Genomic DNA, 17,963 nt, shown 5'->3' on the forward strand with positions numbered 1-17,963 from the left:
AACTTGAGCACAGCCCAAATCCTGCTTCGTGTGCAATCAGTGATTTGTGGAAGGAAGTGTCTCCATCTAAAACTGGACTGAGGCAGATGTTTGAAAAGACACAGCAATGTTCCTGGTGTTTTGCAGTGCTCTCATCCAAAGCAGTTTTGCTGCATGAATTTCCCTCTTCAAAACCCCCTGTGTGGGAATGTAGTGTGTGGATTCCCATAAAGCAGAGAATGATCTTTTTATCTTTTGGGAATGGGGTTTACTCAGGTCCTCTCTTCACACTAGGTGTGATCTGTCTTTGAGAACACTTGGGCCAGTTTTCTCAATTTCTTGGACTCCACATTTGCATTTTTGCATTTTGCTGTGTGGTTGGACCCACTGACCAGTTTCACCCACATTTAACAGGAGGCAAGGTCTCAAGAGTTAATGTCCCACAAGTTTCATGCAAATCCCTGCCTGGGTGTCGAGGAATGGTATCAGTGGGACACCACATTATCTAGTGGGAAGGATAAGATTTGCACAGAGAGTGTGCTGAGCACTCACCTGGACATTTTACCCCATCACTTGTCACTGTGTGTGTGCACTGACCTCTCAGAGGGAGCAGGGCAATGGCTCAGGTGGAACAAATGGTTGGATCAGGGGTTAAAAGGGCACTCAGAGCTCAGGAGGATTTGGGCCTCTCCTTGAAAACAGGGACAAAGGGCTCATGGGCTGTCCCTCTGTGGGGTATCCCTGCCCCTCACAGGTTAGGGGAGCTGTGGAAAAGGCAAAGAGAGGGTGGAGAGCTGCTCTCTAACCCATTCAAGTCTTAAATCCCCAAAGATTTGGCTTGCTCTTTCTCCTTTCAGATAGAAACTCCTCCAGCTCTTCCTGCATCCAGTTAATATTGACACACATCTCTCCATCACTGTTTCAGCCCAGACTCTCTGCTAGAAAGGTTCACAGATTAAAGCCTGTGTTTGACATAAAACTCAAGAAACAAATCAAAATTATTAAAAGTTACTGATAATGCCATGAGCATTGCACCTGGTTTTGTGGTTATTTTTGTTCTAATTCCAGCTGTCCACTTCTAAGACAGTTGGGCTGCAAACAAATCCAGCAATATGTACTTCTCCATTCATAGGGTATTTCCATCTATCATTCAAAATACAAACACAGGAGCATCCTTACTATTAGAGCAACAGGGTTAATATTTTAGTTTCCAGCCCTGAAATACTCTGGCAATAAAAATTTTCAAGGTGTTGATTGCAATGAAGCAACACACACAACTTTTATTTCACTTTCATTTTGCATATGTTGAAAGAGTACATTGAAAGTCAGTTTCTGCTGACAAAGAATTTGCTTTAAATTACCTCTGCAGTTTTGATAAACCCTTAACAATTTATTAATGTCTTGTCAGTCCAGGATCTGGGATGGATTCAGCTCTGCAGTGTCGTGGTTGTAGTCATCAGCTTGAGCTGATAGTTGAGGGCTCAGGCTCTCACCCAGGCACGTGCATCTCCCCAGTGAAGTCCACTGGTGTTAAAAACCTGCTGGGATTACTGACATCCAGGGATGCTTCTGCTGGAAGGAAGAGACCATGCTGGGGTTTGCAGGCTCTGCAGGCAGGTGGCTGAAGGAACAAAGGGCAAGGGGCCAGAAGAAGAAGTCAGAGAAAGTACAATGATAACAGCAGGAGAATGTAAGATATAGAAGAGAGCATGCTGTGACCCTGCCAAAAAGAACAGCAAGGAAAAAAAAACAGCCTCTATTTTAAGGTGTCATTTGTGATTAATATGGCTCTTTTTGGTTCCCACTTACTCCTTTCTTCCCTAATGAATGAGGTGTTCCTGGGGTGTGACACCTCTAACCCTTTTTGGCTGACAGAAACTGCATCCATTACTCTTATCATCCATTAATTTATGCTATAAAGTCTGTGAAACAGTTTATGGGGGGAAAAACTCCACAACCCTAAAGATATTTAATAATATTTCCCCTACAGTCTTGCACCAGGGGAAGTTTTGGTGCTCTTGGAACAGACTTTAAAGACTGCACATCCTGTGGGCTTCCCCAGGTGTGACAACTACAGCTGTGCAATATTTGCTGCTGCTGCTTCTTTACTCATCAATCATCTGAGTAGCCAAATGCCACAAGAAGAAAATTTTGCCTTGTTAGCTCACATTCAGGTTATTTGTTTGGGGAGAAATTTGACAGAGGTCTGTAAAGGCATGTAAGTGCATTTTTTTTAAAAACATGAGGAAAAAAACTTGTAAAAATACTAAATTCTAAGTCTGGAGGAGATTCACACATACTAAAATGAGATTTGAAATTGGGTGTATTTTACCAAGTATTTACTACAAGGCTTAAGAGAGTGAGAATCACGTAGAATCTGTTTTATAGAGATTATTATAATCTATCGTGTGCCTTTAATGCTGTGTACAGGCATCAAGGAGGAGACAGAAACCAAAGACTGCACCATCACAGCCACCTCAAAAGCCACACTCGAAAGCATCACACTGAAGGTGAAGCCCTCTCTCCGTAATACATGCACAGGTCCGAGGATTTTCTTATCTGTCCAGCTGAACTGGAGCATTTTCTCTGTTCCTCTGGAGGAAGGCATTTTTCAAAGCCTGTTGGTTTCCTACAAAATTCCCTGAAGTGCTGCTGCTTTTGCTACTTACCAAGTCTTTTCTTCTTTCTGATGTCCCACATTCCCAAAGCCAGCTGGTCTGAGTGTCCCCAAGCATTTGTCCAAGGGGTTTGTGCTGCCGGGAGAAGCGCGCATCCCTGGGAATCAGCATCAGCATCTCTGGGGATCCTGGCGCTCTCTGGTGGAGAGAAAAGAGCCAGATCCAGCAGGGAAAATAAAGGGAAAAAAAAAAAAAAAAAAGGCAGCTTGGAGTGTTTTCGTTTCTAAAAACTCAGGGTATTTCACTGAAGTTTTGGTCAATATATTTTTGAAGAGTCATCATCATAGAAAAAATAATAGTCCCAAAAATAATTTTCCTTTTTTTTCCATTGCAGTGCCAGATGCATTCCAAGCAAAATGTCTGTTGTTAGCCTTTGTCCCTTTTGCAAAATTGTGAGCACTTGGAGTAGATTAATTACAGATATGGAATCCCAGAATGGTTTGGGTTGGAAGGGATCTTAAAAACCATCCAGTTCCACCCCTGCCATGGGCAGGGACACCTCCCACTGTCCCAGGCTGCTCCAGCCCCAGTGTCCAACCTGGAACTGAACATTCCAGGGATCCAGGGGCAGCCACAGCTGCTCTGAGAGCCCTGTGCCAGGGCCTGGCCACCCCCAGATGGAAGAATTTCTTCCTAAATTCTAATCTTAACCTGCTGTCTTTCAGTTAGAAGCCAGGTTTGGAAAAAGGGAAAAGTGCGATCCTACAGGGAAAAGCAAAATTATTATGTTTTAATAATGACACTTATAAAATTAGTGAGGGGTATACAGGTGGACTATGGTTAATACAAACACCATGGTGCCATTATTTGTCTGTTGCTGGTTTTTTCTTATTTTCTGGTTTTGGGTTAAACCATGACCCCATGACAGGCTGTATTATTGGTGCATGAAGGGCTTCAAATGTGAGTACAAGTATCCAGGGTGAACCAAGTTGGGTCAATTCAAATAGAATTGAAACATGGCTCTGCAGCTTTGCTTTATATCTAAATACATAACTCAAAATTATGATTGGTCAAAACAAAACATTGTGACCCATCTGCTCTGAAACTGAGCCAATTTGTCAACAATTACATTCATAGGGCATGGTTGTTTCTTCAAGACATTTTTAGGACCAGACCTGCATTTTAATACCAAAGCTAATTTCCAATCTAATGAAACATTCAGCTCCTGGCAATGTGTCTTCTTAAGCAATTAAGAGATTACAGGCATTTGGGCAAAGAAGAACTAAATGACCTTAAATGAATTGCAGCTTTTCTGCTATGAGGTCATGGTGTACACATCACTTTTTCTTCTACAGAGATTGTTTGGATAGATCAGGTGTCTCCTGATTTTGCAAATGAACTGAAAGGAAGAGCAGTTAGTTGAAGTGGAGGTCTGATGATGTCATCACAGCTGAGCTTTCTTTGCATGGAGCAAGACTTCTTCATTAAGAGGAAGATGTTCTCTGGAGGACACGAGTTTGGGGGTTATTCCAGATCAAGAGCCAGATGTGTGCCAGCCTCCTCATCCCCACACCAGCTCTAAGTCCTGGAAGCTTGCTTGGTGACACATCCCTGGTGCCAGGTTGCTGAACACCTTCCAAAGAGGCTCCTGGGCATCCCACCTGGCCCTTGCTCCAGGTCTGTGCACACCCATCACCCTCCTCCTCAGACAGCAGCCACAAAGACTCTCCAGGTTGACTCAGACAGGATGGGATGTGTCACACGTGCTGTCTCACCTAGAAAGGGGCTACAGAAAACAGGATGGAGAGTGCACATGAGGGCAGGACAACATGAGGGACTAGTGTGCTGGCTTTGGCTTTGTGCCTCTCCTGGTCCCACAGCTGCTGGGCAAACCTGCCACAGCCAGCAGGCAGGACAGAAGGCCTGTTTCCTTTTTCTGAGAGAAAGGCTGAAATGCTACATGTAAAAGGGAAAGTGGTCCCCTCTTCCATGAGGAGCAACATGCTGAGGGATCACATTTCAGAAATGAAGATTTCCAGGTCTGCTTCTGCCAGCAGAGCTGTCAGTGAGGAGTGTGCAGTGGTTCCACCACAGGCTGAGGCTGTAAAATCTCAATGAAGACATGGTTATAGCCACCTGGGAGGTAAGGCTGGCATCACACAGAGTCCTGGAATGCTGCAAAAAGCTCCGCTGGCCAAAGTGTAGTTTTGACAAACCAAGCACATTTTACAGTGTTACACTCACCTGACAAAGCACTAGTTTCAAACCTCATGTTAGACTCTTATGAACCATTCTTCCTTTCATGTGTAGAAAACAGACTCTGGAGCACAGAGGCAGAGAATCATTCAGAAAAGTTTGTACTGATTTTATCTTTTTTACAATGCATTTGCTTTTGTGTTTGTTATTTTAATTGCAGTGACTGGACATACTCCTTTCTTTTTTGTAAATTTTTGTGTCCGCAGCTTTAAAAATGAAATTTATAAAATAACTATGATTAAATTAATTAACTATGATTGATTAACTATAAATACGAATAACTATAAGCTATGATGCATATTACTGTAACTTGGGACTTGGTGTAATCTCGGATCCAACACCCTCCAGTGCTGGGAGTGGCTGGGGAGGCAGTGCTGGTTTGAAGGGCTCTTCTGACCTCGATGAATCCGGGACTCGGGAATTGCCCTGGGCCAGGTGCAGCACCTGGACCTTGGCCTTGTGGGACCCTTGTGGTTCTCGTGGTCCCACTTTTGAAGCTTGTCCAGATCTCTGTGCATGGCCCAATCCTTCTGTGCTGCCCCTGCCCTGCTCAGCTTCCATCCCCTATAAATGTGCTGAGAGTGAGCTGGATCCAGTGTCTGTGTCACTGGGGAAGCCATGCCAGAGCCCTGGGGCCAAGGCAGAGCCCTGAGGGACAGCCCTCATCCCCAGCTCCTTGCCCGGCTGGTCAGAAGACCAGGCCCTGAGTGAGAGCTTGGTGGGGACAATGGGTGTGTCAGAGACTGAGGAGGAAGAGTGGGAATCTGACCTGGATGATGGGAGATGTTAGGAGCTACCCAGAGCTCTCTGACTGGGAAGAGTCTCTTGAGCAAGAGCTCTCCAAGGAGGTGTCAGTAACTGTGGAGAACTCTCCAGCTGGGATGAGGAGAGCAGGAGCTGTCCCAGGGAGAAGCCCTTTGCTACCAAGAGTTTTCCGACTGGGAGGAATTCAGGAGCAAGGGCTGTCCCAAGGAACAGTTGGTAGCTCCCAGAACCATGACTGGGAGGGCTCTGGTGACCAAGAGCTCTCTGAAGATGAAGACTGTGTTGGCCAGGAGTTGTCCCAAGGCAATGGTAGCTGAGCCTCTGTGCAGTCCGGTTGGGAAGGTGACAGTGACCAAGAGTTTGCTCAGCACAGTTGGGAACACGTGAGTGCTCACAGCAGTGGGGTCAAGGCCTTGCTGCAGGAGAAGGACGTGGGACAAACCGAGCTGCTTTGAGCTGAGTGAAGAACAAGGGGAACAAAGCCCAGGAGGTTTTGCAGAAGACAAGCTCCCAGTGCCTGTCCCTCAGGAGGCCCGGGCTGAGCACAGGGCAGCGGAGCCGTGCTGCCAAGGGCCGCTCTGGGCTCGGCCTGCCCGCCTGGCAGCCCAGGGCCCCTCAGAGCAGCACGGCTTCTCCTGCCTGCGAGGAGCAGAGGCAGGGACAGAGAGCCCGGAGCCTGCCCCGCTCTGCTGCTCTTTGTGCTTTTCCCAGCCAGGAGCCCAGGCCCTCAGGGAGCAGCCGGCTCCCCCCAGGGAACGCCTGTCCCGCGCCAGGCGGGCGCTGCGGGCGCTGCGGGCGCTGTTCTGCTGGCCCTGCCTGAGGCCACAGCCGGACAATTAGTGCCCACAGCCTGCCCGCTGTCACACGGGCTGCCTTTGCCTGCACGTGTCCCTCCAGGCTGCTTGGCATCCTCCCAAGGGAATCTTCCCAAGGCCTAAAGTTACCAGTGTGGCTGGCCCCAAAGCAGCAGCCATGGGGGACACTTGGTGCCAGGCGGCTCAGGGGCGAATCCCAGAAAATCATCAAGGTGGGAAGAGACCTTGACGGTCACACATTCCCACAGCACCCTGACATGGCCATTGTCACCCCAAAACCGTGTCCCCACATCTGGACAACTCTTCAACATTTCCAGAGACGGCAATTCCACCACCTCCCTGGGTAACTTCTTCCAGTGCCTGACCATTGTTCAAATATTTAATCTGAACCTCCCTGGACATCTTCTTCCAGTGCCTGACCACTGTGTCAGGGAAAACTTGTTCAAATATTTAATCTGAACCTCCCCTGGTGGAATGGAAGGCCATTTTCTCTCATGCTGAAAGGATTACATGCTGGTCCTTTGGGATTGTGCCCATAAGGAGTTGGCACACATGGAAGGTGTTTCTCCAGGGACGTCACTGCAGGACTGCAACACAAATGATTCTTCCAAGACAGTGAAGGTTGAATTGAAGAAACAGGATACCAGCAAGAAAAGAAGACCACAACCTCATCACTCACAAAAACCCCTAAAAATAAAAATAAAAATAAAAAATAAGAATAGGAATAAGAATAAGAATAAGAATAAGAATAAGAATAAGAATAAGAATAAGATGAAGAAATAATAGTAGTAAACAAGATCAAGAAACAGACTATGAATACTAAGTTGAACGAGAATTATGAGAAGATAAGGAGAAACAGTAGTCCTAGTAATAATAATAATAATAAGAAGAATAGTAAGAAAAAGAAGAAAAATAAATAGTAGTAGTAATAGTAAATAATAATAATAGTAAAAAGATGAAACAGTTGTAGAAGTAAATAATATTATCAAATTAAAATAAACATCCAGACATCTTCTAGAACCACAGAAGGGAAGGACCATAAGGTCCTCTAGTTCCAACTAGTTATCTTCTGCTCTCTCTGAGACATCTTTCCTATTTCTTTCAATCACTCTACCTCCTGATTCTTGTTAAACAAAATCCATGTTAAATAAAATATGTGTGTTGTCCTCACATGGTGTCCTTTGCACCTTCATTGGGGCAGAGGCATCTCTCCCTCATGGGCTCTTACACCTGTGCAGGTCCCTTCCAGCCACAAGCATTCTGTGATTCTGTCTGCTCCTCTCTTCCCTTTCCTTCTTGCCTCCATTTGAGCTGGGAATGCGCTTGAGAATGTCCAGCAAAGAAGCCTTTGCTGTCTGCTCTGCGAGCCCACATGGCTTTGGGACCTTGTCACCTGCACCTGCACAGCTCCCTCCGCAGGCAAGGTAGAACCAGCACCCTGAGAGCCTCTGGAATTCCCCTCTGTGCTCCATGGCACACACTGCAATGGTCTGGAATTCCAGTTTCCAGCAAGGAAAAGATGTTCCTGCCCTTTAAGGCAAAGCTCTGAAGCGGCTGAATGCCAAATGGAGCAAGATCTTACAATGACATTGCATGATCAGCTTTCATAACTTAATCAAGGATTGTTCTGGATTGGGTAAAGATATTGGGAGAGTCTTTGGCAGGGAGCTGGGAAACTGGGTGTCCCTTCTGTGTCCCCCTACCCTCCAAGGTACTGAACACCCACTCCGAGCCCTTCTACCCCCAGGAGTACCGGGCACTCCCCCTGAACTCCTCTGCCTTTGGGGCACAAGGAGCTCACTACGGGCCCCTTTACCCCAGGGTACCAGGTGCCCATCCCGAGCCTCTCCATCCCCTTTACCCCAGGGTACCAGGTGCCCATCCCGAGCCTCTCCATCCCCTTTACCCACAGGGTACCAGGTGCCCATCCCGAGCCTCTCCATCCCCTTTACCCCAGGGTACCAGGTGCCCATCCCGAGCCTCTCCATCCCCTTTACCCCAGGGTACCAGGTGTCCATCCCAAGCCTCTCCATCCCCTTACTCCATGGTACCAGGTGTCCATCCCGAGCTCTCCATCCATCCTGAGCTTCACCATCCCCTTTACCCCAGGGTACCAGGTGCCCATCCCGAGCCTCTCCATCCCCTTTACCCCAGGGTACCAGGTGCCCATCCCGAGCCTCTCCATCCCCTTTACCCCAGGGTACCAGGTGCCCATCCCAAACCCCTCCATCCCTTTACTCCAGAGTACCAGGAGCACATCATGAGCTTGTCGCATCCCCAGACGCTCATCTCAAGCCCCTCTTACCCCCAGGGGCACTAGGTGCCCACCCCAAGCCCATCTATCCCTTTCTATCCCCGGGGCCACCAGGCGCCCATCACCGCCACTACAGGACTCGGCGGGCAGAACAACATCGCCAGCCCCGTTCGCCGCCCGCCAACCACCCCCGCGCCGGCAGCGCTGGGCAGGAGCCAGAGCCGGCGCCGGGGCCGTGCCTGCGGCCGGGGCCGGGCCCCTTCTCCACCGCCCCGGGGCGGGGACTGCGCCGCGGGCGGGCGGGGCAGCGCGGCGCGTCCCAGGGCAGCCGGGTCGGGTCCGTGCGCCGGCGCCCGCGGGTCGAGCGAGCGCTGCGCGGGGCTGCGGCCGCCGCTCCCCGCCGGGCGCGCCTCGCACGGCTCCGGGGTGGCGGCCCCATTATGGTCAGCCATGGCGTGGCTGCCGGGCGGGCTGGCCGAGCTGCGCTGGGGCGCGCTGGTCGCCCTCTTCGTGGCGGCGCTGGCCACGCTGGCCGTGTACCTGGTGCAGTACGCGCTGCTGGCGCTGCGCAGGGGCCGCCCGGCGCCGGCGGCCGCCGCTCCGGCGGTGCAGCGGGACGAGCTGCTGGAGGAGGGCGGCTCGGTGCTGGCCTGGGCGCTGTCGCGGGGCAGCTGGAGGCGGCAGTGGCGGCGGGCCTGGGTGGCGGCGCTCCGAGCCGAGGCGGCGGAGCGGGTGGTGAGTGGCGGGGTAGAGGTGATGGGTGGGCGGCAGGAGGGAAGGGAGGGGAAGGGAAGGGGGATGCCCGGCGGTGGCTCCCCCGCGCCCGCCGGGATGGGGCCGGCGGCTCCCGGCCGTGGGGCATCGCTCCGTGCGCTCCCCGCTGCGAGGAGCGGCTGGCGGGGCTCGCTGCAGGGATGTAGCGGGTGTGTGTTCCTGACCTTCCGTGTGTGGGTTTGTGTATTTGCACGTGTGTGTCTGGTGGCTGCTTGGCAGGGATCGCAGCGGGGAACTGGCCGGAGGCACGGAGGGGGAGCAGGGAGGGATGCGGAGGAAGGAAAGCCCCGACCCCCCTGGCGGGGGTTCGCTCCTCCGATAACATTGTTCGGGCGTGGGGAGGAGGAAACAATGGAAACTTCCTGGCCTGGGCCTGCGGCCCGTCCTTCGGCAAATAATTCCAGAGCTGGGCTTCCCCAAGCTTCGGGCCCTGCTGAGCCCGTTTGTGTGTGTGCTGGATCTCGGAGGGCTGCTGGGCTCCGAGCCCGCGGCATGGTGCACGGGATGCTCAGGGTCTGGTCTGTGAGCCGGTCAGGGATGATGCACAGAACGTGCCATTCCTTCCCGTGCCAACCTGCCCTTCCTGAGAAAGGCTCGCTGTGGCATCCTGGCGTTGGTGTGTGATGGCATGCCCGGCGAGGTGAGGAGGTTAGGTGAGGCTGTGGCAAGCTGATTTCCTTGTCCTGAGGACTGAACTCTTGTCGTGTCAGTGCAAAATGCTGAGGATAAACTCTAGGAAGTGGCGTGTCCCCAGGTCTCTGAATTTGCGTGCGTCTTTGACCAAGAGGTTCCTTATTTACATGTCAGGGAGCAGGCTGGGGAAGAAGGAAGAGTGGGGCAGCATGTGTGTGTGAAAGATAAGGAATAAAATTAACACTTCCCAAATATCATTGTAAGTTGGGCAGCAGAAAGAAAATGTTTCGTCCGCCCTTTGAAATTGCACAGTGCGGTTGAGAAAAGAGTGGGTTGTGCTAAGAGGTGAAGGTTGGTTTGCCCTGCACTTGTGGGGTCCAGACAGCTTGAGCACAGGTGCTGGGGACTGAAAATAACCAGATCCAAGTGTCAGCTTCCCATCCCTGAGCAGAGGGCACAGCCCCTTGGACAGGGACACACACACCCTCCCTGCCCAGGTGAGCAGGGAGCCCGGAGTTCAGCGCCTGGCACTGCGCTGTGGCGTCGCTCCCGCTGTCAGCCTCCCAAAACAATGTCAGCAGCACCGAGCTAATGAAATTCCTGCGTGCAAAACAGCCTCGGGTGATGAGGGAAGCGGGGCTGAGCGCTCCGTGTGGGTAGCAGGTGAAGAATGCAGTGCTGATGCTTCTGAAGGTATGACCTCAGTGCCCAAAGGCTGCCTTCGCCTTGCTGTCTGTGCGAAGACTGAGTGGCTGTCATCACTGTCTGCCTTCACTGATGAGGAGGGCTGGGCAGGGGAAGGCTTCTTTCCTCGCCTCTGCAAGATGATATTTGGGGTTTCTTAGTTTTGGCATAGCCTGCTGCAGTTGTATTAGTGGGCCAAGCCAAGCACACTTTTCAATCTGCAGCACTGATAAGTCTTTGCTGAAGAACAGCAGTTTCCCTGAACCCTGTTGCTGTTCGTGGACTTGGCTCTGCACTGTGTACCTTGATATTCTACTGCATGAAAGATGAGTTATGATTAGGCCCATAGTTATGTCCTAAGTATATGTTTTCAGGCACTACCCTGTATTATGTAGTGAGGTGTCATGCAGTTAATACGTGGAAGTTTTGACATTGCATTTGCAATTCCAGGGACTTGACTGGCAGTGCATTTTTATCACTTGTTTTCATCGGATGGGTTCATCACCTAATGATGCTTCTTTTTCTTGTTTCTTAGGATTCTCAATTGCTCACATTTGAGGAAGATGACCCAGCAGAACCACTTGAGCTAGCAGTTAAAGAAGTTAACAGTGTTGTAAAGTCAGCTGGAGAGAAGGTAAACTTCGGATTTGTTGCCTTTCAGTGTACTTTGGGTCAGGAAATGTTTTATTAGTGTCAGTGGAAGCTTTATTTGTCAATAGATTTGTACCCTTGACCTGTGTTTGTTGAAGCAGGTAAGAGGCTGCCTCTCTAAAGAGCCTGTACAAACTCTGCATTGATTCACTTCTGTTGCACATTGTGAGCAGAATGTGCTCCAGGGCTTCCACCAAGTGCACAATAACCAGGGTTATGCCAAGTTTATAGCTACACCCTCAATGAGCTCATGGAGCAGCCCTCTCCCCCACCTCCACAGTCCTGATGATGGTTCCCCATCCTATTGCTGAGGTGTGCATGGGAACTCCATTGAGAAGAAAGAAATTTGTCTCCTGGGACAGGCAAACATCTCTGTCTGCCTCTTGCTGTTTGTGTGGCTGATGACAGGTTTGCTTCCTAAGTGGGAGCTGAGTAAGGATCAGTGGAACAGGTGCAGAGTCCTGAGGGTGAAGTCTTGACTCTGCTGGACCCTGTATTCAGTGAGGAGCAAGAGATTTCTTTCCTCCTCTCCCACTGCAAATACTGGGATGTGATTCAGTGCCTGTGAAATTAAAATAAAGCAGAATTGTGTGGCTCTTGGAACAGTAAAATGCATTAAAAGGGGAAAAATGTATATATGTTTATTAGCAATGATAACTCCTGCATTTTTGTCCTAGTGACTGTAAGTACTGGTTACATTAGGCACCTGCTTCAAATTAACTTAATGCTTTCCTTTTAGTTTTGCTTTCTTATTTTGCTTTGCTCGTCTGATTTAGATGCTAAGCAGCTCTACTATGATTCCTTTGAAAACTATGCATGCTTATCTGCCTGATACACAACTTAGAGGCACACCCTGACTGGTGGCAGCTGGGGATTATTAACATGTAAAGCTGTTTGTGTACTTATTTTCTCCCATTTTTAAGAATTTATTTCAGTACCAGTGGTCCCTTTCCCCAGCAGTGGGACTTGGTAGGGCTGAGGGGTTGGCACAAGGGTTACCCTGTGCCACTGGAAGATGCCACAATGGGAATTTGTAAGGAGAGGGCACTGCTAGGTCTGAAAGTGATGTGCTGTGTCATGTGTGAAGCCAGGACCCGAGGGAGAGCTGCTGCAAATAAAAGCTGGCAAATAACAGCACAAAAAACTGATGTCTTGCAGTGCAGTGTCTAAAATGTTGCTGGAAGGGACAGGCCAGGGCTGGGTTGAGCCATTCCAATGTCTTAATCGAGGTATTACACTGCAGACAGAAATCTGATGTGGTTTCAAAACAGCTAAGACCAATAGAAGCACATTTTAAAATTTATTGGAATAAAACTTGGTTTTATTTCATACACTGGGCCAAAATCCATTTCAGTACTCTTGTGCACAGCTGCTGGGAAAAGTTCTCTGAATCATTCTTACCCTTTCAGTTAAGGTACAACCTGAATTCTTATTTGGGTTACAGGATATAATAACCTTAGAATGGCACTCTGGTAGCTACTTTTCCTTCTTTAAATGCATACCTTTCTCTAAACAGCTTGGGAGTTCTCTTATATGGTAATTGTGTCTTATATTTCCTGAGGTAATACCAAGGGTGTTTGGTTTTTTGGGGTTTTTTTGGTGTTTTCTTTTTTCCCAGTCCTCTTCAAACTCTTAATGTTTGCATGTGAAATGGAAATCTCTCTCTGCAGCTTGCCCCAACTCAGAGTTCTGGCAGAAATTGGTGTGTGCTGCACAGTGCAATGCTGCAGACATGGTAGGAATGCTGCTGCTTCTCAGCTTGGCCCAAGCTGTGGTGACAGGAACAGAGCTGCTCTGTGGCTGAAGGTTACACCACACTGCCCCTTGATAAAGCCTCCATTTATGTGTAGCCTTCACTCCAATTTTGGGCCAGAGCCTAAATATATAGAATGAAGTGGCCTGTTTTCATTGTGTGGTATTGGTTGTTTTGGTTTAATAAAGTAAACATTAGAAATATTCTTAGTCTTAGCTTTTTCTGCCAGCCTTTCCTTTAGTGCAGCCTATTTCCAGAAGACTTGAAATTCACAACAGAAACAGCAACAAAAAAAGCCAACAAAAACGAGGATTCTCTTACTGGGGGCTTGGCACAGAGGGTTTGGATGGAGCAGGCTGGGACAGAAGTTTCCCTTCTTTTTCTGCTTCATGCTCAAATGGAAAGGGGTAAAATTTCTTCAGAGTGCCATTCCCTTGACGTCACTGCTGTACTCCTAACTGGGACCATTCCTAGTTACAGCCATGTGTTTATTTCTGTTTCTTTTTGGTGGGGTGAACTACCCTGACTGTAATGCACAGTTCCTGTTGTCTTTTAACTCCCCATTTTGCTTCAAAAGCCATCCCATATCTTTACTTCTTAATGACTGGGGCTTTTTTACAAGCCTAGGTGGAATTATGACCCATGGAGATTTTTAGTTTTTGTACTAATATAATCCTTTCTTCTTAATACGTTGACTCTTCTTCCATGGTGCTTGTTGTCAGTAAATGTATTATGAAGGGATTATATTTCCTTCCAGCCTTTGTTTAGCTTGCCTACATAAGTTGCTCCTTAAATCTCCCTTTACAATGCTGTCCTGGCTCCTAAGTCTCTCCTATGCACCCATTCTCAGCAGCAGCTCCAATTAAATTCATCTTTTTGAACCTGATGGCTGAAGGGTCACACAGCCCTACAGGTAAGGTCTCACAATGCAAGGAGGCAGCTTCTTTTAGTCTCTGGAAGTACTTTCCTGAGAGGTTTTGGGCTCCAGTCTCCCTCTCCTGTGGCTGCTTCACGCTGTGAGTGCCTTGTTGCATCAAGGTCTCTCTCCCCGTGGTGCTCTGCAGTGGTAAGCTGTCCTTTGTGTGAGCAGCACTTGTTAATTCTTACACACACACTATGTATTTTGAATTGCATTCCTCTCCTAGGTTTCAAGGTCTTGCAGCTTTCCTGTGTGATGACCTAATCTTCCTTTATGCTGCTACTTCCCAGCTTGCCTTCCTGAGCATCACATTTTCTTTCAGGCTTCTCCTGGGGTCTTTTGGACTTTAACTGTGGGATGGGTTTGGTGCTTAAAGAATCCTTGGTGACCTGTTTCTAGCTCACTGTGCTGTCCTTTCCCTTTCAAACACCCCAGCCCACCCCAATGGGTGAGTGATGCAGTACAGGATTCATTATTAGTAGGGCGAGGCTACAAAAGTAAACAAGACAACATTATGATGTAACCTTCTTCAGAACGAGTGCCTTGTCAGAGGGAGAGGGTGGGGGTTTGTTTGCTTCTCTGGAGGTGATCCTGGGTTTGGCACTGTGTCTTCCAGCTGCTGCTGCAGATGTGTGTGGGCCTCCTGTAGGCTTGTGCCACGTCTGGCAGCTTGGCACAGGGACCAGGGAAGCCTTAGCACCCCGACACAGGGGAGCTGTGTAAGTGAATTATTCTCCAAGCTACCACAGCACAAACTGACAAACCTCTCCCAGGGTTTTTTCTGTCTCCTCTTGGTCTCTGTGCCTTCAGCTGTGCTGTGTCTCTGATGGTTTGGAAAGGCTTGCAGGATAGTGAGGCCAAACTAGCAATTCTAGTTCTGGTATTGATTTGTATTCCCCTTTCTGAAATATAAGTAATGCTTCCTGTTTTTGCAATGTTTGATGTTCATTTGAACTTACTAGGTAGATTGAAAATTATTCCTGTCCTGTCTCCTTGTACTCCCTGCTTGTTTATTTTATTCCCTCACTCCCCATTTTTTCCACCTATTTGAATTTGAATGTGTTGGTCTCAAAGGAGTGGATAAATTCACATGTTCCATCAACTTCTGCTTTGTTTCTGTTGCTGACATAGAAACTCCCTCTCCTGCACTGAGTCCATCCCTCACCCTGCCTTCATCATGGTGTTTGCCACCATTTGGGAAACTGGTCTGAGGTTTTCACTGTATTTACAGGCAAATTCAGTTTGGTACAGGCTCCTAAAAATCCACACTTGCCTGTGCCTGGGTTAGACATTGCATTTGTCATCTCCCCTTTATTTGCTCTGGTCACTTGGTCCAGTTGTTTGGGTAAACAAGGAGTGCAGAAGAAGCTGGAGAAAACCCCTCAAGAAATGAAGGAATTGACTCTGGTAACCAAGAAGATAATGTTGTTCTTCTGAACAGCTGAGTGTTGATGACTGCCAAAAGGCAGAAGTTTTTTGACTTGAAAAATTTTCTTGTGGTGACGTTTTCAGCCGAGCACACAAACTGTCTGTGTGGCATTGACAAGATAAGGTTTCTGTGCCAAAAATAAGAGGCTGCTCATAGTAATACACTATGAGACATAGGGGAAATTGTGAGGGTCCTAAATGTTAAATCAGGGCAACTTTCACTGTGTGAAAGCCTCATGGTTAATTCTGATTTTCTTGTGAAAATATTAAATATTTCTATTACTTACATACTACTGAGTAACCTCAAGTAACCTGCTCTTTGTGGAAGTAAATACCAAGTGCAGTAAAACTAATTTCCTTCTAGAAAACAAACAAAAAAGGCAATCAAGGCCCCTGCTGCTGGGGGTTTTACAAACACGTGTGGTGTGGTCAGGGCCTGGGGAAGGTGGGGGAAATGTTCCCCATCAGAACTTCCCCCTGAAGTCACAGCCCTTCAGCTCAGGGAGGGAACCTGCTGCTGCACTTGGGGAGGGAAGGGAAAAGAAAAGGGAATGTGAAATGCACAAATTAATGGAGTGCCAGTGCCAAAAGTGAAACCTCCAGGCAAGAGGACACTGTGTGTGAGGAGCAGGGGCAGCTTCTGCTGCTACTTCAGGATGGAAAAATCTGAGATTTTGATGCTTATCCAGAGGAACTGCAAAGGGAAAAAGTCTGGATATAGAGGGGGAGGGCAAAGCAGGGGAAAGGTTTTGATAGCTGTGAGTACACAAGTTTGGACACTTGACTTTCTCAGGAAAATAGTCTTGCTCAAACCACAGTGCTTTTTCAGTCTCCTGTGTTCCTGCAGTTCTTTATCTGGAAGATAATTTTTTTTTAGGATACTCAGAGTTTCAGATACGTGTGAGCAATTTGTGTCACAGCATCTGCAGCTCAGAGGAGCTGGGTGCCAGCGTTTTGCAGGTGAGGAACTGAGCCCAGCCAGGTCTGGGAGTTGTGGTCACTGCTGCTCACCCCATCATGAGGATGTCAGGTCAGGGATGAAGAGGAGAGGCTGGAAACAGCAGGAATAACCCTGGCAGTGGGGTGATGAAGTACCATCTGTGTGTGGGGAGGGATGGCAGAGCACAGAGGTACCTGAGGAAGGGCTGGGATCTCCTTCCATGGGAGATCCCCAAAGCACATGGAGAGAAAGGTGTTTGTGCCAAGGGAGGTGCTGGAGGGACAAAATGCCTTGGGCTTGGTTTCTTTGTGCTGCTACTTCACCTCTCCCTATTTTTGCTAATTTAGGAGATGTGCCTTGTCTGGGGTCACAAGAGGGAGCTGGGGGTGACCCCTCTGGGAGTTCAGAACCAGCTGGTCCCAGCTGCTGTGCAGGGCTGGATTTTTCAAGAGCAGCTTGTTATAAAAGTGTCAGGTTTTCCAGACTCTAAACCACAAAGGGTTGCTGACTGGGGATGTCTCTGGTAAGGGGAGTGGGAGAGAGAATGAAGAATGTAAATGAAATTGCAGGTGAATTATCTTCCTATCATCCAGGTTCCTCTGTTTTCTTGTGGACACCCATCCTTCCTCTTTCTCCCCCTGCCAACCAGAAAGGGGTGCTTTGCCTGGCCCTCCCTTCTCCAGCTCTTCACCTGTGCAGAGAAAATGAATTTGAGGAAGAAGGTTGGAGTGAGGCAGGGGGGAAAGGAGCAGAGCATGGGAGGCTTCAGTGTTTTTCTTTGTTTGCTTACCGTGGGGGAAATGGCCTACATATTTCTGCTTGGGTCTATCAAAATCACCTGCTACACTTCTAAAGACATGTCACTCAGCAAGGGAAGCAGCAGTTGCAGTCTCTTGAATCACCTTTTCACCACTTGTGGCAGCATCACAGATGAAAACAAAGCTGCTTTCTCTTCAAATTCTAACCCAGAATTCTGCTTCTCTCAGTATTCTGACTCCATCATCCATCCTGCTCCCAGAACAAATTCACCTGCCATAAATACATATTATTCACATATTATTTTTGCATTTACAACGTGGAGCCACTCCTTTTGATGATTGGATTAAAAATTGACAGGCAGCTGTATCTGAATGCCACAATTTATCAGTAAAAGTGAGGGCAGAAGGGGAGTAGGGCTTAGTAGATATTGTTGGCAGAAAATAAATTAATCAAGGAGATTAAAAGTCCAAACTCCACTGGTCTGGGCTTTGAAATGAAAGGTAAAAATAATATAAAAATAAAACATATAAAAAACTGATTTAGCATCTCTTGACAAAATGCAGAAAGAAAAATGAAAGTTCCACCACCTGCAGTGTCTGTTTCCATCCTTTACTTGGAATTAAACATGATTAAGAGACAAGTGGCACATGAACTCATCTGCCAACTCTCTGGCCACACTTTTATTTCCTTTAAAAACATTAATCAACCACATACCTGGCCACCTTGGCTCTTGGA

The 17,963-nt window shown here is 48.3% G+C and overlaps 1 protein-coding gene and 1 long non-coding RNA gene across 2 annotated transcripts in view; one reads left to right on the plus strand and one right to left on the minus strand.

The window, feature by feature from the left end:
- Positions 1–1,233: 1,233 nt before the first annotated feature.
- Positions 1,234–9,272, minus strand: LOC116992658. Its single transcript, XR_004417089.1, has 3 exons — positions 9,228–9,272; positions 2,649–2,795; positions 1,234–1,600 (listed from the first exon to the last, which is right to left on the minus strand). It is a non-coding gene; the product is annotated as an uncharacterized LOC116992658 (long non-coding RNA).
- C2CD2 (C2 calcium dependent domain containing 2) overlaps positions 9,124–17,963 on the plus strand; it is a 32,017-nt gene continuing 23,177 nt past the window's right edge. The window contains exons 1-2 of the mRNA XM_033052492.1: positions 9,124–9,422; positions 11,314–11,412. Of these exons, the coding sequence (XP_032908383.1) occupies positions 9,138–9,422; positions 11,314–11,412 (384 nt within the window). The 5' untranslated portion in view covers positions 9,124–9,137. The remainder of the gene's footprint in view (positions 9,423–11,313; positions 11,413–17,963) is intronic.

Source organism: Catharus ustulatus, chromosome 2 (genome assembly GCF_009819885.2).
Source record: "Catharus ustulatus isolate bCatUst1 chromosome 2, bCatUst1.pri.v2, whole genome shotgun sequence".
Classification (NCBI taxonomy): domain Eukaryota; kingdom Metazoa; phylum Chordata; class Aves; order Passeriformes; family Turdidae; genus Catharus; species Catharus ustulatus.